The sequence below is a fragment of the Prenolepis imparis genome, unplaced genomic scaffold (genome assembly GCF_030444845.1).
Source record: "Prenolepis imparis isolate NDT839.2.m4 unplaced genomic scaffold, iyPreImpa1.0 SCAF_3, whole genome shotgun sequence".
NCBI lineage: Eukaryota > Metazoa > Arthropoda > Insecta > Hymenoptera > Formicidae > Prenolepis > Prenolepis imparis.
Genome location: NW_028141161.1, coordinates 8,918,223 through 8,944,785, shown reverse-complemented (window position 1 = coordinate 8,944,785; position 26,563 = coordinate 8,918,223). Strand labels below are relative to the sequence as shown.

Sequence of the window (26,563 nt, the reverse complement as noted above, 5' to 3'; positions counted from 1 at the left end):
CTATCATTGTCTAAATTTGCAGGTTGTTATTTGAAATTAAAGTGGTATCTTTAAATTTATAAGATCTCTGATTAGTTTTATGTAATTTAAATTTCATATTTACGCCAAATTAAAATGTAGTAATAAAAAACAATTATTTTAATTTTTAACTATACTAGAATAATACAAGCGTGCGTGTAGCACGCGCTACTCTTCGATTTTATGTTAAAAAGAATATTTAAATAAAAATAATATAAAGTTTGTTTAAACTCGATTAATATTTTTTACAGAAATCAGCTGATTAAAGCGTTAATTTGCTAATTAAATTTTAAAATAATAAAATGGTAAAAAATTAAAATAGTAATATGTTGTGAATAATATGTTACAATATCTTATTCTTGATCAATCAATATTATTTGACAGAAATCAGCTGATAACTGTCAACAATATTCATCGAGTTTAAAGAATTATGACATATTATTTAAAACATATTATTATTTTAATTCTTATAACATATTCATATATTATAAATTAATTAACAAATTAACGATTTAATCAGCTGATTTCCCTAAAAAAATATTAATAATGTGTTAATTTGTTAATTAAATTTTAAAATAAAAATATGCTATAAAAATTAAAATAATAATGTTATAAATAATATGTTATAATACTTTAAACTCGAATAATATTTTTTGACAGAAATCAGCTTACTGTGAAAAAATATTAATTGAGTTTAAAGTACTATAATATTCTATTTAAAACATACTATTATTTAAAACATATAAAATATTAATTGAGTTTAAAGTACTATAATATTCTATTTAAAACACACTACTATTTAAAACATATTATTATTTTAATTTTTATAACATATGATTATTTTAAAATATAATTAACAAATTAACGTTTTAGTCAGCTGATTTCTGTTAAAAAGTATTAATAAAGCGTGAATTTACTAATTAAATTTTAAAATAATAATAGGTTATAAAAATTAAAATAGTAATATGTTGTAAATAATATGTTATAATATGCCTTATCTGCGATTAATATTTGTTGACAGAATTTAGCTGATAACTGTCAAAAATATTAATCAAGTTTAAAGAATTATGACATATTATTTAAAAGATATTATTTTAATTTTTATAACATATTATTTAAAAAATTAGTTAGCAAATTAACTCCTTAGTCAACTGATTTCTAACAAAAAATATTAATAAGATGTTAATTTGTTAATTAAATTTTAAAATAATAATGTGTTATAAAATGTAAAATAGTAATATGTTGTAAATAATATGTTATAATAAATAATAACCTATCTGCGATTAACTGCACTGCCAGTTACGGAACGCGCAACACATCAATGTCGTTGCCCGGAGTCGCCGAGCCGAGCCGAGCCGAGTCGAGCCGAGCCGAGTCGAGCCGAGCCGAGCCGAGCCGAGCCGAGCCGAGCTCCGAGCTTGCACGTACGTCCCGACACGACCACCCGCCATTACGTCGTTGCGACCTTGGCGTGCTGCACGTTCCGTAACTGGCACAAACCTGTCTGTTGCATTTTCGGTTCGCGATCAACGTTTGCATGCTCATCGCCAGTCTGCGACACTACGAGTGTGAGTTTAGTGTATTTACGTACTTGATTATCGTACAGATCCGATCGTGTCGCGAAATCGTGTACGGACATCGTGATCGCGATCGTACGAGCTGGTCCATTACACGGGCGAGAGTCTACACTATATACACGGGCGGATCTAATTACCATTGTACTTTCAACGCAAATTTCCCAAGTTTTTCGGCGTTGTCGATCCGATTTCTCGGCCGTTAAATTGTGACATATAAAACATAGTGGAATGTAATGCCCGTTTCTTGGAATATCGGCGACTTCTGAGTGCGTCGTGAAGTTGTCGCCGCATCATCGTCGTTCGATGAGGCCTTCCGACAAGTGGGTCTTGAAAAAAACGGTGACGAGAAAACAGAGCATCGGTTTTGTTCGCGCGCGAATAAGCTCTCGCGATTCTCGTGTTTTACCGAAACGCGTCGAAATGTGATATCTAAAATCCGTCACCGCGCGTCGCGAAAAAATAACGCGAGTGTTTCGAGTGTGTGCCATAAATAAGGAACGGTGCGGAGAGAGAGAGAGAGAGAGAGAGAGAGGTCGGTGGCCCGGGGGGCATCGGGCAACGGCGGAGCAACGATAGGGTAAGTTAAATTTATTTAACTTTTCATTTGTTATTTGTGATATATATCATAGAGATGTAAGAATAGAGTGCGCGAGTCATAACGCGTAAGCGGCTGTGATATAGAATGCGATGTAGGAAAGAAAGAGAAAGCTGCATATAGACCTCTTGTGTCCTTGTCACATGCGCGTATATTAGACAAAGACAGAAGGAGCCCATATGCAGCTTTCTCTTTCTATTGCTATATCGCTTTTTCAGCTAGATTCTTTTACTATTAAATATTTTAATTAAAATATGTTGCCGAGAGTCGGGGTTCAGAAAAGTTGCCGACACCTCTGCTAGTTAGTTGTAAGGTACTCTAATAATAATAATAAATATTAAATATATGGCAGTTTATGGCGGGGAGCGCGGTGGTTTTATGAGAATGTGGTAGACAAACGATACATTACTGCTCCTGAACTCTGAATTAGTGCACAATATGTAACTCCTAACTATAGACTTATTCGCAAAATATATTCTTTTATACTAACTCAGACGAATTTTCAAACGTATCAAAAGATACAAACATATATATTTTTGATGATGAATATATCTTACATTGTCTATTCGAGTGCATTTTCTATGCACAATAGCTTACAAATTAAGCGATGTTTGACTGTTAATTAGCTCACAATTATAATTTGTTATTTTTTATAATGTAAAATTATTTTTAATTTTCAATACTTGGATATTTAAGAAGTCATTTATTAATAATATAAAAAAAAACTTTATTTTTATAGTAATATCTTATTTTATCAACTGTAGTAATAAACATGTTCGTAGATAATTCCATTAAAAAGTAACTCAATAAGCTTCTTAGAATTATTTTCATGATATAATTTATTCAAATAATTTATTTAAATAATTTATTCAAATAAATTATGTCATGAAAATAATTCTAAGAAGCTTATTGAGTTCCTTTTTAATGGTATTATCTACACAGAGAGAATTTTCTCTTAGAATTTACCCTGAAAATCATGATAATCGTGGGACAATATGGTACGGAAAGAATTTTATGATAATTTCTTTGATTAATATTTATCACAATAAAAATAATAACATCTATTACAATAAAATATAAAATATGTTTGATTAATTTTACTATGCAGTTTAGTAAAATTAATCAAACATGTTTTATATTTTATTGTGAAAAAGATTATTTTTGTTATGATAAATATTAATCAAAGAAATTCTCATAAAATTCTTTCCATACCATATTGTCCCACGATTACAATGATTTTCAGGGTAAATTCTATAAGAGAAAATTCTCTCAGTGTACCTACATGTTTATTACTACAGTTGATAAAATAAGATATTACTATAAAAATAACGATTTTTTTTATATTGTTAATAAATCTTAAATATCCAAGTATTGAAAATTAAAAATAATTTTACATTCTTGAGAATTCAAATAAATTTATATCTATTTATTTAAATACATTTTCCCTTTCTAAAAAAAGGCATGTTAAGTCGATTCTCGAAAGTCTCGAAGTATTGTTGCCTCTTTTCCGCGATGATGATCAACTATCTCGATACGCGTTGTGCGTTATATTCATAGCATCAAGAGCATCATTGTCAACGCTCATCGCGAGGGTTAACAGTTTAATAGTTAGTCCACAATAAAATAAAATAAAATAATATTAATATATGTTTTAAATTTGTTATATTAATTTAAACTTGATTAATATTCTTGACAGTTATCAGCTGATAACTATCAAAAATATTAACCGAGTTTTAAATATTATAACATATTATTTAAAACATTATTTTATTTAATTTTATTTTGGACAGTCTCTCATCAAAAGGCTGTCATCGCGAGGGTTAGCAGTTTGATAGTTTGTTTAAAATAAAATTAAATAAAATAATAATATATTTTAAATAATATGTTTTTAATATTTTAAATTCGATTAATATTTTTGACAATTATCAGCTGATTTCTGTCAAAAAATATTAATCGCGAAAAAAGTATAATTATAAGTACATATTATAACATATTATATTATTTACAACATATTATAATTAAAATAATAATATTTTGTAAGTAATATAATATGTTATAATACTTTATCGGCGATTAATATTTTTTGACAAACATCAGTTGATAACTGTCAAAAATATTAATTGAATTTAAAGTATTAAAATATATTATTTAAAACATATTATTTTATTTTATTTTATTTTGTTTAAACTGTCAAACTGCTAACCCTCGCGATGACAGCTTCTCGATGCTACGAATATAAACGCACAATGCGAAACGAAACAGTTAATCAGCATCGGAAAAGAGGCAACAATACTTGCGAGAATCGACTTAACATGCCTTTTTTGGAAGGGACTACAACAACACAAGCGGGCCATTCTTCGATTTTACATTAAAAAGAATGATATTTTTAAAAAAATAATATATAGTTTTAATTTTGAAATATATTTAATTTTGATTAATATTTTTGACAGAAATCAGCTGATTAAAGTTAATTTGCTAATTAAATTTTAAAATAAAAAAAATGTCATAGAAATTAAAATAATAATGTTGTAAATAATATGTTATAATACTTTAAACTCGAATAATATTTTATAACAGAAATCAGCTGATTTCTGTCAAAAATATTAATCGAGTTTAAAGTATTATAACATTATTTAAAACATGTTATTTAAAACATTATTATTTTAATTTTTATACTATTTGCTAATTTTAAACATTTTGAAATAATAATCAAAAAAATTAAAATATTAATATGTTATAAATAATATTTTACAATACTTTATCCGCGATTAATATGTTTTGATAGAAGTCAACTGATTAAAGCGTTAGATTGCTAATTAAATTTCAAAATAGTAATTTGTTATAAAAATTAAAATAGTTAAATGTTGTATGATAAAATACCTTATCCTTGAATTAACGTTTTAATCAGTTGAGAGCAATCAGTTGATAACAGTTAAAAATATTAATCAAGTTTGAAGTATTATAACATATTATTTCAACATATTGCTATTTTAAAACATATTACTGTTTAATTTTTATAACATATTATTTAAAAATTTAATTAGCAATCTAACACTTCATTAATATTTTTTGACAGAAATCAGCTGATTAAAGCGTTAATTTGCTTATTAAGTTTTAAAATAATATGTTATAAAAATTAAAATAGTAATATGTTTTAAATAATATGTTATAGTTCTTTTAACTCGATTAATATTTTTGACAATTATCAGCTGATTTCTGTCAAAAAATATTTTCAAGTTTAAAGTATTATAATATATTATTTACAACATTATTATTATAATTTCTATAACATATTTTTATTTTAAAATTTAATTAGCAAATTACCTCTTTACTCAGCTAATTTCTGTCAAAAAATATTAATCGAGTTTAAATAAACTTTATATTATTTCTTTTTAAATATTCTTTTTAATATAAGATCGAAGAATGACGCGCTTGTGTTTTTCTCTAGTCCCTTTCTGAAAAAGGCATATTATTTATTTTTTTAAGTCTCGAAGTCCTCTCGAAAATCTGGAAATATATTCTTGCCTCTTTTTCGCGTTGCCGCGATTAATTCTGTCGTTGCGCTTATTTCATGAGCGGTTGTCATTATTTTGACAGTTGTGTGCATCGAGAAGTTAATAGTGGATTGAAAGTTATGTGTATCAAGGTGTATACATATAATTGCAAGTAGCGAATAAGTTGTTAAAATCAGAAGAATACGTATTTATTAATTTTGCGATTGAGTGGTTTCGATTAGTTTCTCAGTTAGAAAAGAAAAAAACATGATATAACTATTTTGTAAAATGGAATAAAATTGAAAATGATTATTTAGTATCGCAGTGCAATTATCTGAGCATTTTATTAGAAAAAATAGATTGTTTTGGACTTGAAGATATATATTGGAACTTTGAGTGATTTATATATAGAGTGATTTATTTATTTTGTTGCAATAGCAATTATTTATCACTAAACCAATGTAAGCAAGAAGATGTTATAAAGTATTTTACAGTATTTTATATATATTTAAATATATGAGATGTATATGACACCTTTCAATTTTCTACTGAAAATGATTTAATATTTATATACATCTCATATATTTAAATATATATAAAATACTGTAAAATACTTTATAACATCTTCTTGCTAACATTGGTTTAGTGATAGAGAATTATTATTGCAACAATTATAAATATAAATTACTTAATATATAAATCACTCCAATATATTTCTTCAAGTCCAAAACAATCTATTTTCTCTAATAAAATTCTCAGATAATTGCATTGTGATACTAAACAATCTTTTTCAATTTTATTTCATTTTACAAAGTATAGTTATTACATGTTTTTTTCTTTTCTAACTGAGAAACTGTAATCGAAACCACTCAATCGCAAAATTAATAAACTATTCTTCAGATTTTAACAATTTACTCGCTAATTGCAATTATATAGGTACACAAAATCCTTTGATACATATAACTTTCAATATACTATTAACCCCTCGATGCACATAACTGTCAAAATATGCAATGACAGCTGCTCATGAAATAAGCGCAACGACAGAATGAATCAGAGCTGCGGAAACGAGGCAACAATATACTTCGAGACTTTCGAGATAACTTCGATACATTCGAGAATTTACTTAACATGCCATTTTTAGAAAGAGAGAACATATTGTTTCTTAATTTACAAAATGCGCCATTAAATATCCGTATATTTAAATCTCTTCCGTTTTTTTCTTAATTTTTTTAACAATTACCAAAATATCTTAGCCGAGAAGAATTTATGTAATTTTAACGGATGACAGTAGATTTGTGATTATCGAATATAATTTTGGTTTGCTTAGATTTTTTCTCCACTGTAATAACAAACATCACCACTCTATTTATGAGACACGCGATTAAATCATAAACTATGTCAACAAAGTTTGTCTTACACTTTTTTACTCACATCACAAATTCTTCATCGAACATCGCAAATACCGAAGACGCGATTATTAACGAATTAAGCGCACTTTGAAAACGGCTGTTCCTTTTTCGCGATCTCGATCTCTCTCTGTGACGTTGGTCACACGCAGCCTTCAATCACCGGATCCGCTCCAGTCGCGCGATCCACCTCAGAAAGCAACTCGCGCCTTCCTGATGGGTTCACAAGACATATACGCGAGAGAATTCTAGCCGGCTCTCTTTAAACGCGCTATTTATACGTCAGTTAAGCTATCGCGTTGGTCGGTGCCTCGTGTGCGCACGTACACACATGCATCATTAACACACTAATGTGAGCCACGTTCACGTTTTTCCTATTATGTTCACGAGCGTCATCGTGCATTTCAACTGTTGCCACTTATGCGTCTTCGATACTTCCGGAAATTTCGCGAATCACAAAAAAATATTCGATAAAAAATCACATTGTATAGAGAAAAACCCAATAGAGTGTATCTTTAATTAAATTTAAGAATTCAATAGCTTTAACGAATATTTTGAAAATTAAATCATAAATAAACACTCAATTTTTTATTACATCCAAAAAAAAATTAACAAGAAATATTTGAATTAAGAACATAATTTTACACTAACAATAAGAATTATATCACAATTTGTGTGAATTTTCATAATTAAAATTTATTATCGAATAATGCTAAATTATTCGCGAATATAAAAAATAGGGACATACTTCTTTTAATACATATTAAAGATACTTGACATCATCGCTGTTTATCGACACATTGAATATGTTTAACAACGAGCACCAAAAATTGGAGTAACTTACTTTGGGAACGATTTAAATCTCGAGGAAGAAGCGTTTCGTTTATTACACATGCATCGTGCACCACACAAATGTCTGAATGAATGTGTTTTTTTTTTTTTTTACGGAATAATCGTACAATGTGTCTAACTTCGCGGCCGTTGAATACGCGATACCGCGCTTCGCGACACTTTGCGGAGGAGTCTCGCGAGATAGACTACCACTCTCGCTCTCTCGAGGCCGCGAGACGTCGCGCGACCGATCCGTCGATGATACGCGTCGACGTAATGAAAACGAGGATGCACGACGGGAGATAGATAGAGTGAGAGAGGGCTTACTTGTTGAGTGGTGGTCGGTTCTACAGTGGAGACAACGTGGTTGTTCTCGCCGGTGTCCATCGACGTAGTGGTGGTTTCATTGCCTGCCATGAGCTTCACTCTACGACCGCCTACCATCGTTGAAAATTGTGGCTCGGTGAGAGGCTGGAAAAAGATATCGCAAATTTGCTTCAAAATTATAATTCAATATAATAGCGTGCAATTTCGTGAATGATAAATAATTTGGTATAATCGGCCTAAGGAGCAAAAGAAAAAGAAAATCATTTGATATATATAATTCAAATTATTTTACTATCCTTTTTATTTAGGTTGATATCGCACAATTACGAAATCATAAAATTTAGCGAGGAAAAAAGAGCACTTTGTCAATCAACAAGATCGACAGACGACTGTTAGTCGAGATATTTTCTTGGTCGAAATTTATGCTTTATTGAGAAATATAGTGGTACTCTGTGGAGGCTGTAATATAAATTAAAACGCACTCTCTCACTCTGGGAGACACTTTTATCGCTGTGAGCTCGCAAATCGTCTCTCCTGTCATGTAAATGTCGCGATTTCCGGCAAAGCGCGTTGGAATCGCTTCTTCGACCTACATCTCCTTTTATTGTTCCACGATTCATCGTCACACGCATTGGAAATCATGGGGAATATGTGACAAAGCTTGAACAAGCTATATAGATTATTTGCATTTTTCTTATAATTTTTATTAAATTGAGAGAAATAATTCTTTTTATTTTTCATTATCATCAATAACGTCATTTTCATGTATTCGTTATTTTAACTTAATCATAATTAATTTAATTAATTATTTATTTATTTATTTCATATCCTAATTTAATTATCTCTCTTAATATATGTTTAAATAATATGTATTTCAATTTTCACGTTTATTTAATTATTTATTCGCTGCTATTATTACGTTATTACTCTGGAGGTGATATTTTAAATGTCAAATTATATAACCAATATATTCGTATAATCACATAAAACATAAAATCATAAGTTCTTCGCGAGCATATTCCAGAATAAATATATATCCTGTCTATTGATCAAAAGGAGGAATTTCCTATTTCGTTCATTTATTCGGCGTTTCTAATCAGCGTTCCTTTTTTCTCTTTCGTACTCGTGCCGGTGCGCCGTTAACTTTACGGCCGGCGGAAATTACTCCAAATCCTAGGCGAAAAAAAGCGAGTAAGGCGATTCCAATAGTAAAACCAATCTCGCTCTCGTAATACTCGCATAAAATCGCCCTTTCATCTCTCAAACGCGTGTACGGTTATTTCGGTGCCGTTACAGAGTGCGCGATATAATCCTGTCATCCCGTATAGTTTCTGGCCACTCGCCAATATTTTGGACTTTGCGATATATATATCGGCTCATCGATCTTCTTCGACATTTTAGAAGATCTATTTCGTTTTCGAGCCAGGATAGCACCTGAACAGAGACGAGATTTCAGTGAAGACTGTGAAAATTTATTGTTAAAAAACCGTAAGGTTTTTTCTTCTTCAATTTCAAGCGAACTTGCGTGAACAAAATTTTAAATTGCAATTAGTTACATATATATAAAAAAAAGTAATGAAAGAAGACACGCAATTAAATCTTTAGTATGAAACATTTGACTTTATATCAGGCTTTTGTGACTTTCAAGAGGTACGTGTAGCTAATATCGGGACGAACGAGAGAATTTGTGAGAAATTAGCGATAACTATCACGACCCCGATATACAGGAGGCCTCGAGATTTCGCTTCATTACGCGAGTTGGACGAAACTGGCACGAGTCGACTATGGTAAATGGGCGCATAGTTATCGCCCCAGTTATCGAGTTTTCGTCGCTCGATTCTCCCGTGTTTGCTCTCTCTTCCCCTGAATAGACCGTTTCATATCCAAACAATTGCGTCGCTTCGTGAAAGCTTCCGTTGGTGTCGGCACGAGCATGCCGACCGTATGGAACAATATCGGATGCTGTAAAATACGTAGGTTCACATATATATCCCCTGTTGCCCTCCTGGGATGGTCCTCTACGCGATGATCAATGGCCGGAAGAACGATCGCCGTTTATCATCGAGAGAGAAAGAGAGAAAGAGAGGGAAAGAGAAAAGCTTTCGTTGAACACAACAAATTTCATATGGCATTTTCCCGACATTTTTGTTTATGCAAACCGTTCGTGTTCCTCGAAAACCGAGTCGGCGCGAGAATGATAAGAGCAGCTGATTAATCAAAGCAGCCGTATATTATCGCGACGGAAGATTAGTTGCGGCTGCACGTAAATGTCATATCTTGCCAGCTTGCAGCTAAAATTTCAATAATATGACGTCAGTCGAAACTATATCATTCTACATTGACGCTTAAGACACGTGTTTTGTCGAGTTGAGAAATCACTTAATCCTATATACTAATTAAGTATATGTATCGTAATTCGATATCATATTATATACAGTTGTCTTCCTTCCTTTTCTTATGTACACAGGTAGAATTATTTCCAAAGTAATAACTTCGTTAATATATTGTGTACACTTTTGTCGAGATGGTTATTAAATTTGTCATCGGATACGCGAGAAACCACACCCTCAAAGCACCCTTTCTTCACCGAATAATGCGAGGGTTTAATTATTTTTTTCTTAAAGTTACCAACAAATAGCGATAGTGGATCTCTACGTGCTCTTACTTACAATTAGATGCGTCGCGAGCGTACTTGCGTATTAATAAAATTTGCGTAAGGAATATCCGGGATTAATGCGACATCGAGATCGATATCCCGTGATGCACGTGATGCAACGCGAAGCTGATTTATTAAACGCCGAGCGTCGTTTCAGTCGCTATAACTCCATCACGGGAACGTCACTGATCAGCGTCGAGCGGGAGTGTGTGAAGTTGGCACCCCCATTTTTCAAAGTCAATTTTCATTATCATAATGACCGGAACTATTTATAAAAACTATCAAGAACTCTTCCTTAGCTTCTAAATAATTCAGAACTCTTAACAGAACTATGATATCGTAACATAGGGGTGCCAACTTCACACACCCGTCGAGCGGAAGCTTCGTCTGATTGACTTTCAGCTGTGCGTGCTTTCTGACGTTAATTGACCGTGCTGCATGAGAAATCATCGTTCTGGCAGCCTACGTTATGATATACGTAATGTCTACTCGAAATCTCGAGTGCGGAACAAACCTTTCTATCATTAGCCATGCCGTTTCCGCGTTAGCCGTTTTATGAAAGAAGCAAATAAATGCATCATCGATTAAACTAAATTATTGTTTATGAACGAATAAAAGTAATTTACATTTGTATGACACTTTAAAATTATTGTTTCAAATTTGCAATTGTTGCTCTCGCAGTAAACTGCAATGTATCTTTTTTCTAACATTGTATACTATTACGTATATGACATTTGCATTTAGAATTTCTTAAAACTTCCGGCTTTAAATCAGTGTTGTCAAAAGATAACACTGATTTAAAAATCAAATTTAGATTTTATAGATATTTAAAACTAATCTAAAATAATAAGATATAAAATAATATTTAAAAAATATATAATAAAAATATGAAATAAAAATAATATTAATTATAAAAAAAAATTATCCAAAAACTAGCCGTATTTCGAGAGGAAAATAGAGATAATTAATTTATAAAATACTACACTTGTATAAAACGTCATCCGTGAGTGACATTTATAAGTAGATAAGACTATTTGACGAGAGAATCGAGAAATGAATGAGGAACGTGCACCAAATGATAGAGGGAAAGCTCTGATAAGAACGATAGGAGGGTGAGGCGTGCAAAACCGAGCACGCGAGCTTCTAATCGCTTCGTCTCGAAGAGACGTGACGCTTTCCGTGCCAAGGTCGGCACCCCCGACAAGTTTGGCGTTGAAACGAACTCGAACGGGCTTCTCTTTGGCCGCGAAAATATTTCTCGATGAAAATCACTCATTCAGCTGTAGTAACTCAGAAAGAAATATGAAGTCCACTTTCGAAATAATGTTCACACACGCAACTTCTGCGAAACTCTAATTCCGGGATATAAAATTAAAAATATACATATAATTTGTTAATTAATAGGTAAATGAGTACATTTGCCTCTCGTAACGCGAAAAGACTTTTAGTATATTTATATCGCGAAGGATAAAGATTTTTATAATTTAATTTGAATTTTTGTTGTACCCTATTTGCTTATCTTTCAAGATAATAATGGCATTTATGATAATTTAAAATAATTCATATATGGTTATACTCATACAATATACAATACATTAAAAATAATTTAATTCTTAATTTTATTAATGTTATAAATTACACAATGCACACTTTATTTTTTAAAGTTATTTTTAAATGGAATGAAATTATTATTTAACGTGCAAATATAAAAAAATATTTATTTATAAATTTTTAATTGTGGCCAATATACATATATGCAATAATAACAGAAAAAAGAGTGATTTTAAATATTAATTGATGTATTCAAACGCGGCAAATATTAATTACAATCAGATTTGGTTGGCAAAATGCCAACGCGAAGAAAAGCCTCGATAATCTGCTAAGACGCGATACGGCTTATTAAGATTCTTCGCGTGTTAATTCGTCGAGGTTACTAATAAGTGTTAATATACGTCCCGCGCGATATCACCTGGAATAATAATTATATTTGTTTTAAAGTATTTTCAAGACGCAATCGCAAGACGTAATCTCGAGAAAAACCATACCTGCCGAAATCGACATACAATCTTTAAAGTTTTTCTCAATAAATATAAATGTACTCGAAGAGGCATGTTACTGACCGGTTTAAATTTGATCTTAAACGATGTGATAACCAAGAAGCTGGAGTCTGTGAGCGTTCCGCTCAAGACCATGACCGAGCTCGTTCACGTTCGATCTGCTCTCCTCCGGGAAACACTGAAAAAAATCAATGAAATCAATTTTTTAATATTCACCCTTTATATCGCTTCAATTATTTACATTTTATTAAAGTGTGTTTTTTTCTATCTCAGATAATTATATTAATTTATTTACTTTTTATGATAAATGTGTGATAAAAATTTGTAATTAAATATTTTTATATTAATTTTAAAATAATTAGTATTACCTATAATAATTTTTCGATGATTATTTTAAAAATATTCAGTATTATTTAAAATACAAATAAGAATGCAATGAAAACGATCGAACATTAATGAATAAATTGCAAAAATGTCTATCGCGCTTTAATTAATATACATTATTCAGCAATGGATATTGGAATTGCAATCTTGATCGAAACTTGAAGTAAACTCTGCCAGGAAAGTTTGACATGACCTCTCGGCTCGACCGAATCTCATGGATGCACTCTAGGTCACGGTCTGAAATGTGATTCTTTTGAGTATCTGTACACCAAGATGTTTTCTATGCCATGCGTGTTCTAAATCCGTCTCGCATAATTATATTAGGCGTTTTAGAGAACGATAGAATCTTGTAGCGGCTTCTTCACGCGATTATTTTGTGCATAAAAAATTTCAAAAGTTACTTTGATATATTAGGATCTTTATAATAACACATATAAATTATATATGTCATTAATAAATACATTTTATTATCAAGTTTTAAATAATATTATATAAATTTTAATATCATAAATTTTAAGTAATATTTTCTGAGAATATATTTTTTTTAATTAAAAAATAAAAAAATATATAACTGCATTATTCTGGTCTTTTCATAAATAAAAAGAGATATTCTGTTTTTAAATGTCGCCTAAATATAATCGTCTGAAGATAAACAGATACACATCCATCAAATTGAAAACATTACCTTCACGCAATCGGTGTCATTTATTCTTGAATTACGAAATGCAATTCTTGCAAGAGTCTTCTCTTTGGAAACCGGGCGCCGACGAATTTATTCGTGGCACGAGTCGCACCATTTGCTCAAGCAGTATCAAATCGCGCGATTCGAATTTGTTTCCAACCCCGACCGACTTTCTTCGGATCGTCCGTTCGTCAAGGGGTTGATTGGCTACTGGGCCAAAGTTTAAATTACACCCTCGCACCGAAAGTCTCACGAGGGTTGGAGCGAGGCCTCGTCATCACGCAGGCGCAAATTTCAGCCAGGTGTTACGATGCCTCGTTGATGAGAAATTAAGATGTGTTTCCGCGCGAATTTCAGGAACTGCGTCGCATTCCCAAATGCTCGAAAAAGCCCGCGGCGGAATTTTAATTGCATCTCGATTTTGTGGCGCTTCGCGCATCATCGCGCTTTTTTAACTAAAACGCGCACAACGCGGATTTTGAAATTGATTAAAACAGACAGACAGATCATTTGGCAGCGAGACAAAGCGCTACTTTAATAGTGAACGAGAATTGAAATTATTTTAACAAGCTTATTCTAGTTCTACAAAAAAATAAATCTCATGTCAATTTGCGCACTTTTCTACGAATAAACGTAAGGCTTATTTTCGTATGTTTACACCACCGAGAACTTATCGCAGTTATACCTGTTTCACTCCCGGATGATGTCATAAAACACTATTTTTTTTGCTTTACATTCCATACAGAATTTTTATCCTCCTTGATTTTAAATCTCATTTACATATCTGAAATAATTTTAATCGTTTCTCATAATTTGTTAAATTAGAATCCTATTTCGATTAATGAGAGGTCAGCTAGAAGTTTAGCTGCGAGAATCCGTTTGTATATCAGAGAACTTACGACGTCTGATCGGAATTACATGTAGCAAGACGAAATTAAATTTTTTACCTAGTTGTTTTCTCATTATTTATTTATATATCGCGACATGTATAAATAACGATAAATGCACGTGTCCGCGATTTCGTCTGTGGTGTGATCCAAGATCAATTAGAAAATCTGTCGAAACTAAAAATACAACATCCAAGACTACTCTGGGTAAATCCTCTTTCGTACTCGACATCGTTTTAAGTGCCTCTTCGAGGTTGCGCGACTCGTCAAGATTGCTAAAAGATACCTTCGTTTGACGTCTCGACAGATTCGAATGAAAAATCTATCTATACAATGTGAGATACAATTTTTCTCTCGTTTTCCTAAAATATTGGGGATGGTTCGCGTATCGCGGGTTTAATCATGATTCTTGAGTGTATTCATTACATAGCGATATTCGATGTTATCGTACATTATAGACGTGACAGCTGAATAAATCCAGCAAAAATCGATAACTTTGATAATATCAAGCAGGTATTTTTGCCCTTGTATTCTTTAGACAGAAAACTCGTCGCTATAAAATAACATTGGCTTTGATATTTTCATTAACCCTATATCTTTTTTATACTTATAAAAAATTTTTTTAAAGACAGAGATTTTAAAGAAATTGAGGCTGTATAATTTTAACTGAATTCTATGATATTATTGATATGCACACATTAACGAAAAAAATACATCTTTTTTCGATATACATATATAATTCAAAATTGTGGACTTACCTAAATTGCTTTTATTCTTGACAAGCTGCCGGTAATGATTGTCGGTGCTATCGTTAACCAAAATTGTCGGGTGTCGCGAGAAGAACATTTACATAACGTTGCTGCCCGAGGACGTTCACACAATTGATGATCCACCTATTAACGTCGAGACGATGTCCCAGATCATGCTCGATCTATCACGAGCGATTGCGTTGCGAAAATATGTATAACACACGCGCTTCGCGTAAACGGTGGACGCTTCCGAATTGTTATCGTGCATTGTATGTATATATCTGGTCTGTACTCTAAAGTGATCCGGAGACAGGCGCTGCGGCTTCTATCTCATGCAGAGACAAGATATCAGCTGGTGAGCAGCGCGTATGCTATTTCTGCTTGACCGTTCCTTTGTGGATTGTGCGTGATTAATAAAGGTGAACGATGCGACGATGGCGCGCGTCAAACTAAGAAAAATATCGACGACAGCGATTCAAATTGTCGCGCCGCTAAGATATAAATTCGGACGAAGTTCCGCACGAGGTTTCCACGCGGAGCTTTAAATCCCAATCGTCCGACCGAGATGTTCCCTATATAGACACGTGTCGTTGAGCCATAGCAATGACAATAGCCTGATTGCGAAAATAATTTTATGTCCCGTCACGAGATAATGGTAAATGTCACTGAACACTTCAAGTTGGCAGCGATTTAAAACGTTCTATAAATAAATTTCGAGTATTATTCGTTTCGATACTGTTACAATGCTATTTTTAGAGAATGAAGAGAGAGAGAGAGAGAGAGAGAGAGAGAGAGAGAGAGAGAGAGAGAGAGAGAGAGAGAGAGAGAGAGAAGGAGCGAGAGAGAAAAGAGATACTTATATATGATGTAACTTTTAACATATAGTATTTGACAATACTTTTAGTATTGAAGTCAGTCTGAAAATTCAAGACGCCAATTATAATAATTTATTGTAATATATTTTCGATTATTTTATGAAACTCACTTAACTTTCAAGATAGATGTTCTAAAAATTCGAAACTGTCAATCACAATCTAAATACAAAGAAATTAGTAAAGCATATTTACTTATTTATACAGCTAACATAATGTTGAAAAAAGCTTTACCTTGAAAATTTTTTTATTTTTGCGCTAGTTACGATTCTTTAGACTCCGCGGTTATTGTTGCGAATTTCGTGTACCTATATTAATTGGACGGATGTACGAAATTCACAGGCAAAGTGATAGACAACAGTAACGAATCGCAGAACTAAAGCATGCATGCGATTTGAGATTGCATTATACGTGAAGTAACACAGGGATTCATGCATGCGAAAAGTTGTTCGAGAAATTCTGAAATCTCGCGGCGGATATGAGCGCGAACTCTCGCGCGCGCACACGAACATTCTAGCGTCCGAGAATCAATATTTGCCGACACTTCCAATGAAGGAGCTTGTAATTTCGAGCGGAAGTCGTTGGCGCGAAGAGCAAAGTGGTTTCCGTGCCTGCTCGTAACGGGCTATTATCCCCATTAAAGAATGCAAGGATGTTCATTTGCTGACATTAAATCATATTTCGGCATTAGTATCTTTTGATCATTGATTTTGACGAGAATGATACATCAATTAACCTTGGAACTGGTTAAAAGATATGGAAGCTATTTAAAAGAAAGAAATCTCTTTAATCAAGAGACATTTAAAGTTCTCTCTCGATCTTTCTCTCTCTCTCTCTCTTTTTCTCTTGCTATCAATTATTATTTTTATAAATATTTAAAATTTATAAAAATAACATCCCTTAGAATAATCGATTCGATGATTCTAATGTTGCAATTAGACTTGTTAAAGAAGAGATATTTAAAAAAAGACGCATTTTTCATTCAGATTGTGTTACGATGTGAGGATTTTAAAGGTCTGTGACAAGTAAAAACTGCGCCTAGGCCACTTATTTTTGAACAAAATTTCGTAGCACTTATCTGTGTAATTTTTTTGCCAACTGGGTCAATTAGTCATTTGACACTGGCCTTGAAAATAATAAACGCAGAAAGAAGTTGCTACGCGAAATTAAAGCACGTGGAATACGTCAGCTGTCCATCAACAAACTCTCACACGAAGGTCTCTTCTATTTTATTCAGCAGGTTTGAAAGCGTTTCGCGGAAGATATTTTTCTCGGAAAAATATATTCAATTGCCTCTCACACTTATAATTTGCTTGTTTTAATTGAGAAATGCAGGAGAGAGTATTGTACATGACTTCTGAAACAATATATACCTGATGTGTATTAATGTTGATTAATATTAACATTATATTGTAGTTATATAATTATAAAAATTCCTTTTTCTCATTTAAATCATATCTATAAAAAGAAGAATTCAGTATAATCACACGTTTAAAGTTCAATACTATATTTTGATAACATACAGAGTTTACATCAAGGATGAATTATGCAACGTTGACTCGATAGTGCGAATAATTTTTTTTCTCATATCGGCATTTCATTTTCGTGGAAAAAAATAAAATAGAAACGTTATAATAATGCCGATCAAGTGGAAAATACGGTAAATACAGAATTCAGGTCGCATTCTAGGTACAATACTTATTTGGCAACAATTAACAACAATCGAGATCAAAGATCGTCCATGATAACGATTTTTCGAGCTTTGGTATAGCTTTCGAGATAACTTCGACACAATTACCGTTTCGTGAGCGTTGATCCCAAAGTATGCGAGATATTTCCGTAGTCTCAAAAATGGAATTTTATGACACGTTGATAGGATACGCAGAGATTCGTGACAAGATCACGTCGATCACGTCGCTGCCCGTCTGATCGTACGATACGAGATCTCCCGCCACTGGCGAAGCTTCTGGCAGTAAGGATTCTAAGATTATGCATAGAGTGTGTTGCTAAAGACAAAACAAAGATTGCGGGACTTGAACGACTTCGAATCACGTATCTGCGAAATTATCTCAACGTCTTGTACTTGGCTATACTTAACTTACGGCAACGATATCGTCGAGGAAACACATCGCGATAGATGAATTGTCGCGATTACAACCATTACCAACAACGAACGATGACATCCCGTAATAGAAAATTTTATTTAATTCGTCTTTGAAACCGACAAAGACTAGCAAACGTTCGAAGTACGAAATCTCTTTAAAGACGCGATAACACACTAGGTGGTAAATCGCAATTCGGTAAGATGATAGACGAGAAATACGTGCGTCCTTCGTGGACCGAAAGTGGAAGTAAAGAGGTGAAAAACGCTCGATCTCGTCATACCATGACGAGCAGTCACACATCTTTAACGACGAAACTCTTTCTCCCGGATGCTTTGTCCTTCGAAACTCGAAAACTATTATTTTATTGAACCCACGAGGCTGGTACCCAAAGCGGTTCCGATTCGATCCGATGAATCGCGTTGACTAGCTGCTCGAATGCCATAGGGAGATCTGCATTCACTATCGTTTCATCGAAGAGATGAGAGTACAAAAACTCTATTCTCTCCGCGCTATGCAAGATCTCATGGAATTCTTCATCCTGCAATAAAGATTAACGATAAAATGACAAATACAATTTTAGTAAACGCTTAGATTATAATTGTGGACTCAATAAAGTTATTATTATTATAAAAGTAAAAATATAAATGTGAAATAGCAAATTTGATGCAAATAAAATTTAAATGAAATTTAATTTATAAAAATGAGCTTATATATACCGTAAAGCCTCGAGAATTGTTCTCGTCGAAAGTCGACCTCGCTCTGGCCTCGTTCCTGGTTTCCTTCAGCACTTCAAACTTTGGCGGTTTTACATATATGACATATGGCCTTAATTGCGGTGTCCTTAACATCTTAAGAGCTTGATAATGAGGATTCAAAAGACACACATATCCGGCGTTCACGAGCGAACTGACACTTTCGGAATTGGTGCCATACAGGTTTCCCTTGTACTCGCCGTATTCGATGAACTTTCCAGCGTCGATGTCTTCTTCCATATTCTCCCGAGTCACAAAGTGATACTCCTTGCCGTTTATTTCACCTGGTCGCGGTGATCTAGACGTATCTAACGAAATAAATTGCTCTATTTAGCACAAAATTTCACATTTCGATATCCCATGAAATTCATTATTTTACTTATTTTTAATTTAAGTTCTTAATTACTTAAAATTACTGGTTTGATTCACTGAATGTTAGTGTAATAAATTTTTTACAGAGAGATAGAAGGAAATAGATTCGAAAATTTAATTTTTTTTTATATTTTAATCGTTTCTTTTTCCAAGAAATTTTTTATCCGGAAAATAGACTTACAGGGCACAGGAGTTTTGTACTTTTCGGGCTCGGTCGTCATGAGTCGTCTCTTGAGTTCGTTTCTGCCGACTCCCGGTGGCCCGATGAGAACCACCGGTCGATATAGACCTGGCCTTGGATAGAGTTTCGCGACCTCTTCGTAGGTCGGTACCTCTTCTCGGTCAAAGTCGTCGTTCTCTGCAGCGTCATACATGATTTTTTTAGTTTTAATTCCCTGCAAGTTGCACTTTGTGGGCGAGGCGTGCAAAGAGGTACTGGGACGGGGGCACAATGCGGGCAAAGGCACTGGAACAGAACACAAGCCTAACCGACGGTTAGGTCGTCAGGCCATTCATTAAAGAAGCGCAGCCGAGATTAGCTTACCGAATTAACGGGTAACCACCTCGGGCACAACTCTGCCGCGTACACAATCGAGCATCCTAAAGTACACTTGAGGTGGTCACTAACGAACAGTAATTTATTATGCAACATCGCTAGCTTTATCAGTGTTAATGGTCAAGCTTTCATTAGCAACGCCAGCCTTGAAACATAGCGTTCTCGGAGCACATTGACGTTTCATGTATTAAAATCGAAATTTTCTTCATTTCTTTATTTTGAAAAAATATATCTATGAAACATTTAAGTAAATTTTATTGTTATTAAAAATATACAAAGCGATTAAATGCGCAAAACTTCGTCAAGGTACTCCGAGCATCTATACTACTTCGATAACATCAGTTACTAAGAACTTCGTGCAACATTGATCTGTCGCTAACACAATAAAAACACTATGGACATGAGAAATATTCGACAATGTTATATGACTCGATGAAAAATTAATGATTAAAGAGCAAATTATTCAATCGAATTCATTGAACGCGTACTTATATTGTCTTCGTCAGGCTTCTCCTTCTGTTGCCTTTCGAGAAGAATCCTACGTTCTTGCAGAGCTCTGCTAGGGATCAAGCCTGCTCTCATATTTCGATCGCCTTCTCGCCTGGCTTGCCACCTACATTTAATCATTATTATAATTTACCACAAGAAAAACGTATTTAAAAAAATTATATTTTTGAAAATAAATCATATCTCACCAGTAGGCGTCATCTTGACTGACAATGTGTAGGACATCTCCCTTGACGAAGTCTAATCCTGCTTCCTTGCAAGGAATATAGGGATCCTCGGCTGCCACATACGAAAAATGCGCTCTCACGCGAACCTAAACGATTATACATATTCAGAAAAGTTTCGTCACATCAGAAATCGCGATTGAGATTGTCAAATTTTACCTTGCTTTCTCTCACTCCACTTTTACTATCTGCGGGCACGATTTTAAAAGTGATTGTCCCTTCCGAATTTTGCTAGAAAAAAATCAAATTTACGAAATTATTTATTCAGTAATCTAAATAATTCGAGCTATTGTTAAATACTTTAACTTAAAAGCGAAATAGTTACATAGAAACTTAAAAGAGTTTTGAAATTTTACATAATTTTTAATTAACAATCTCTTGGAATTATACAATAAACGTAAATTAAATATATCTCTTTTATTTGATAAAATAATAAATATAAAAATATATTTTTTACACACTTTAAATTTTCTTGTTCCTTTTAGACTTAAAAATTTGAATTGCGTTATTCTTCACCGCATGATTTTGTCATTCAATCGCATTTACTCACGACGAGGTAGAAAAATGTTTATTTTACCAAAATGTGTAAAACGAAACTAGGCGTCTTTCCCTCGACGCTGATACCGTTGACTTCACAGACTTCATCGCCGACGTGAATGAGACCGGATCTGTCAGCCGCGCCACCGTGCATTATCCGGGCGATCACAATCTTGCCGGTGACCTCGCAGGTTTTTATGGTCGCCCCCTAATGTCAAGGTGTAAACTAGTATTGTCATTGCGTTGCATCTCTCGCGCGCGAACGCGTACTAGGGGAACGCCTTCTCTTTCTCTTCTTAAAAAATAAATTTAAAAAAGTAAAGTCCTTTCGTGAAGGAAGGCAGATAGGCGCGACACGATTTAAGATAGGAGCACATTCTGTGATTAATTGATAAAAAAAAATCACAAATATGCAATACAAAAATATAGACGAAGATTGCGCGCCATTTTTAGATAATACAAATATCTAAAAGATATCGTAAAGATATCTAAAAGGTCTATGATCTTTCTCTAGAGTTATCTCTATTCTTATATCTAAAAGACTCTTAAATCTGCTTTGGTATTTTGAAGTGCTTCCTTATCTCTTTATTCTTAATGTTTATCTCTTTATGTTTCCCGACATAAACAGAAACAAGAATTTTAATTATTACTATTGCAAAGGAAACATTTGAAATCGGATTGCATCTCGAGAAACATTATATATCAAGTGCAGTTATTTGTAATTTTATGGCAATTATTTTATATAAACTTCGAGTTTTCTTTCTATTTTTCAAATATAAAATTTTACAAATATGTTCTTGTCAGAACAAATAACTTCACTTTATAGTATTTAAAATATACATTCATGCAAGACACTAACAACAGATACGGAATTATAACAGATTTATTTACGAGTAAAAACATAAAGAAACAACTCAACAAAATAGATGCAACAGAAGCAAATAACAGAATCAAGCTTTATGCAAAAAAGAAAAAAAAATACCACAGCATCTTATTTACAATCTATATCCTGTGATCGTTAATGATCGCTAACGAGATCGGAGGTGAGAGATCTATGCTAGAGCAAGAATTGAAATTGGTTTAAATTTTGATTAGTTTAGATTTTGGCACAACGCATTATTATTTTTCCGCTCATCTGCAACAATAAAAGTTTCATAAAAATTCTACCAATTTCAATCCTGTCGTGAAGTGAGACAAAATGAAAAAGTAGCAGCCAAAATATAAAAAATAGCAGCCAAAATATAAAGAATAGTTTTGTAGGTGGAGTCAGGTGTTCTTATCACAGGTGTTCAGCATATGTTCTATACGGCATTCAGGCGACTTACCACGATCGGTTCAACGCCAGCGTCGCCCTTCGAAGCAAGTTTGACGATGAAAGAAACACGTGATTACTTGGTTACTCTTTTTTTTGCACTCGTACTCGTGAGACTACTCGTTACTCTCGAGAAGAATGGATAGCGGTATCAGAGAATCGCAAACTAAATACGCAAAAGTACATGACTCGCCTGTCTACGTCGATATACTGGGGAGTGGCACCTCGCGTCTCATGCAAGTCGACGCAAATATACAATCAAGTGTGGGCGAGAAAAAAAACGAATCTTTCAAAATATCTCCTTTCGAATATCCCCTCTTTTCTGCGCCTTTCTTCGAACGCAAACGCGTTTACATTCGAATGCTACTTAAACCGACGGTCTTTTTTTCCCTCTTTCGCTTTTGCTTACACTCTTGGATTAATCGAGTGAAAGACGTTCAGAAAGAGATACCGCAAATTATCGCAAATACCGACTTAACGATCGATCTGACGTACCAGGGGCTCGTTCGACTTCACCAGTTGGACGATCTTCACCGTCTCCTCGTCTTCGTCCACCTCCAACGGAATGTCCGGTAGCCTAGGATAATAGTCCTTTTGTGCCACTGCGTCGTGAGCGCAGAGAAGACCCTTCAAAAATAATGAAAATGACTGAACGAATTGTCTCAAAAGTATTCACTTTTTTCTCTACAAGGATAATTGAAAAAAAATACAAATAAATTTTAATTCAAGGCAACTAGCAAAGATCTGACAAACTGGACAATTGCAAAAGACGAAGTACAAAAATTGCAAAAAAATAAATATATAAAAATATATCGTCATAAGATATATAGTTATTTGCATACACACATAATAAATAAGAATTAATAGAAAATATATTCATAATCTATTTCATTTTTTACAAAGATAGTAAAAATAAATTTTTCTCAAAATAGAATAAACTGCAAGTATGTATATTATTATCTCTAAAGAAATTAACTTATAAAGTATTTTAACAAAAAATATCTAGCACTCTCCGTTACCTGAATATGCGGTTTCTGTAGCAGATGAAAGAGTTCTTTGTAGTCGGACGAAATGTGTGTTTTGGTCGATAACAGATCGAGGACTTCGACGTCGATATCCATTGCATTTGATAATACGGGAAAGAATTTATCGTCCTTGACATTGTTGAGAATCTTATTATGAACGTTCACCAGGGCGTTAAGTTCCTTCGATTGCAACAGTTCGCTTAGAAATCCAAATTCCTCCTCGGTACAGCTGGGTATTTCTGATTTGTTTTTCTGCAGCGAATTTAGCAGCTTGGACAATGCTGGAATAATTAACAATAAATGAATAAAATTTAATTAACACACACAAATTTAAATCTACTTTAATGCTCACGATTAGAGAACCGACGTTAAAATAAAATATTTTATAAAATATTATATAAATCTAAAATAAAATTAATTTAACAATTTTTTTTTATATGTTATATTTAATTTATAAAATTATTATTATTTTATTTTCTTTATTTTATAATCTATTAATATAATATCAAATATAACGTCAGTTTCTCATTATTATAATGAAATTATATATATTATATACGTTCATCATAAATGTAACGTGAGAATACTAGAATTAGAAACGACAATAAATTCTCACATTTCCACAATTATTTTATTTTGAATACGATTATTTCTCTCTCGTCATTTATGCGTCGATCAATAAATTAATTTCTAAGCACAAAGCACTCATCCGAGACCTCTTTGCCATTCAGCAAATCGGAGCACGCGGAAATGTGCAGTCGCAGTTAAAATATCCGCTAACACAGCGTATCCATCTAGCTTGTATTTTATTAGGAGATCCCGTCCCATCACTCGCGATCGCATTTATTTACTCTAAGGCTTACTCTATATTTATAACAACGCTCGGAGCACGTTTTATTAATACATGTCTTTGTGAAGAGTATCTATTCCAGTTATATATCGGATTATACTTTGCAATCTGCTTCAATAATTCTCTCTCTCTCTCCCCTCCCTCTCTCTCTCTCTCTCTATTATTTTTCGCAGAACAATGAAAACCTTATCAACACGTTGCCGCAATAAGTTAACTTTGTCGTCACCCCCGTCATTTAACTGCTATTTCCACACGTTGTTCAATCGTGTCAAGAACTGATAACACGTGAGAACTTTCGACGTCGCTCTTTACCCCGTATATTGTTGAAAAAATCCCGTCGCATCTTCTCTTCCACTGCCTATCTGCTCGCACTTACCGGGATCCCAATTAACGTTTTCCATGACGACTGCCGCTGTCATAATTCGCACTCGGTCCAGGTGTCCCCACGGCGGAGGCTGAGGATGAACCGGGGTGTCGCGACTCTCGGCAACGTCCGTTCAAGGGACGGGTATCAGAGATGGTGATACGACCAGGGTTCGGGTCAGCGTATTATTTCTGTCGCGTCGACGACACTCCCGGCGACGACGCTGATGCTGATCCTCTGCTGCTGCTGCTGCTGCTGCTGCTGCTGCTGCCTCACGACGTATCGCGTTCGCGTCTGGAGTGTCGTTATCATAGCGAGAATAATCCGTTACGTAAGCAGCCTGTCACTCGACACGGGGTAGAATGACCGCTACCGGATTGGCCTGCCCCGTGTGATACTCCGACATGATTCCCTCTTCACTCCAAGACGGAGAGACGTGTCTCTTCTTTAAGGAGGACTCGCCCACCCGCGCACTAGATCTCTCTCGGAGAAATTCTCCTTGTGGACGATCTACCCGGCACTGCTGTGCACCCCCGAAAGTTTGCGCATCTTCCTCTCGTCAACTCAGACGCGGCTCGGTGCCATGTTGAAAGGCGCTGTAACGCACCGCGCACCACCCTTCTTCGGCCTTTGCTACGTTCCGATGCCGACGGCCATGTCTCTCTTTCTCTTTTTCGTTGGCATGTATGGAACCTGAAAAGAGACGGATAATTCATCGAAACCCGACCCTACCTCGGTGCCCACTCAGGGACGAACCCACGTTGGGTCGAAAATTGCTACACGATCATTTCGGAGCACAGTTCTCCGGGATGGCGAAATAATTCATGCTCCTAGCTCGAATAATTAATCACAATAATTATATATTTTAATAATTAGCAAATCAGTGTTTTTATAATTTATAAACAAAAAATAATTTGGGAAAAATATACATATAAATATTAAAATTTTTCATAAAAATATTCTAATTTTACTAATATTAATATTAAATGCATAATTAATTAGCAATATTGTGATTAAAGTAGAATGTTCTGTATGTGCAACGCATTAATAAGAATTGTTAAAATTTTATGACTTACGAAGAACCAGAGAAATTTGTTTAATTGCCAAGACGTTTACAGAATATAAAGCGCACATATTTGAATTAATAATTTTATTCATCTCAATATACATATTTAAATTCAATTATCATAGTACTCGCGTACTTTAAATAATTTATTCAAACAAGATAGAGCTGGTGTATCGGGTATGTGGCGTCATCTCTTGAAAGTGATAGAATTAAAAACGTCGATAAATAACATTGTATTGTATAAATCAGCTGTGTGTCTTTAATTAATTAATTTATAATTATATATATTATATTCAAATATATATAAAATCAATTGTATTGTAAGATTAGAACCTTATTAATTGCAATCTTTTTT

The 26,563-nt window shown here is 33.6% G+C and overlaps 2 protein-coding genes across 8 annotated transcripts in view; both read right to left on the bottom strand.

The window, feature by feature from the left end:
* The window catches only part of LOC145933341 (uncharacterized), a 28,673-nt gene extending 12,502 nt beyond the window's left edge, over nt 1-16,171 (bottom strand). The window contains exons 1-3 of one of the 4 annotated variants that reach the window (XM_083032944.1): nt 15,676-16,171; nt 13,028-13,142; nt 8,252-8,395 (exon numbers count right to left, since the gene is read on the bottom strand). In XM_083032944.1, coding sequence (XP_082889070.1) covers nt 8,252-8,395; nt 13,028-13,099 — 216 coding nt within the window. In that variant the 5' untranslated portion in view covers nt 13,100-13,142; nt 15,676-16,171. Of the gene's footprint in view, nt 1-1,609; nt 1,707-7,937; nt 8,154-8,251; nt 8,396-8,733; nt 8,887-13,027; nt 13,143-14,033; nt 14,238-15,675 lie in introns of those variants that run through there. The other 3 variants (XM_083032945.1, XM_083032943.1, XM_083032946.1) reach the window with 3 other exon arrangements.
* A 1,857-nt stretch (nt 16,172-18,028) lies between these two features.
* Nucleotides 18,029-25,773, bottom strand: Metro (membrane palmitoylated protein 7-like protein metro). Of its 4 annotated transcripts, none has more exons than XM_083033402.1 (11): nt 25,155-25,773; nt 23,923-24,209; nt 23,399-23,530; nt 22,917-22,943; nt 21,632-21,799; nt 21,214-21,285; nt 21,019-21,143; nt 20,812-20,936; nt 19,949-20,251; nt 19,360-19,703; nt 18,029-19,181 (listed from the first exon to the last, which is right to left on the bottom strand). In XM_083033402.1, exons 1-11 carry the CDS (start codon nt 25,195-25,197, stop codon nt 19,005-19,007), a joined length of 1,803 nt encoding a protein of 600 aa, XP_082889528.1. In that variant the 5' UTR covers nt 25,198-25,773; the 3' UTR covers nt 18,029-19,004. The 4 variants fall into 4 exon arrangements, with proteins under 4 accessions (XP_082889528.1, XP_082889530.1, XP_082889529.1 ...); XM_083033404.1 differs by having other exon boundaries at nt 19,949-20,125; nt 25,155-25,769; XM_083033403.1 differs by lacking the exon at nt 22,917-22,943 and having other exon boundaries at nt 25,155-25,771.
* Nucleotides 25,774-26,563: the final 790 nt, after the last annotated feature.

What these genes read in the sequence shown, in the direction of transcription:
- Metro (XM_083033402.1), bottom strand. Translation starts at nt 25,197, where the DNA reads ATGACAGCGGCAGTCGTCATGGAAAACGTTAATTGGGATCCCG. An exon ending in TGAAGTCGAACGAGCCCCTG is followed by an intron (nt 22,944 to 23,398) that starts GTACGTCAGATC and finishes CTTGCTTCGAAG; the next exon opens with GGCGACGCTGGCGTTGAACC. An exon ending in GTTTCGTTTTACACATTTTG is followed by an intron (nt 21,286 to 21,631) that starts GTAAAATAAACA and finishes ATTTTTTTCTAG; the next exon opens with CAAAATTCGGAAGGGACAAT.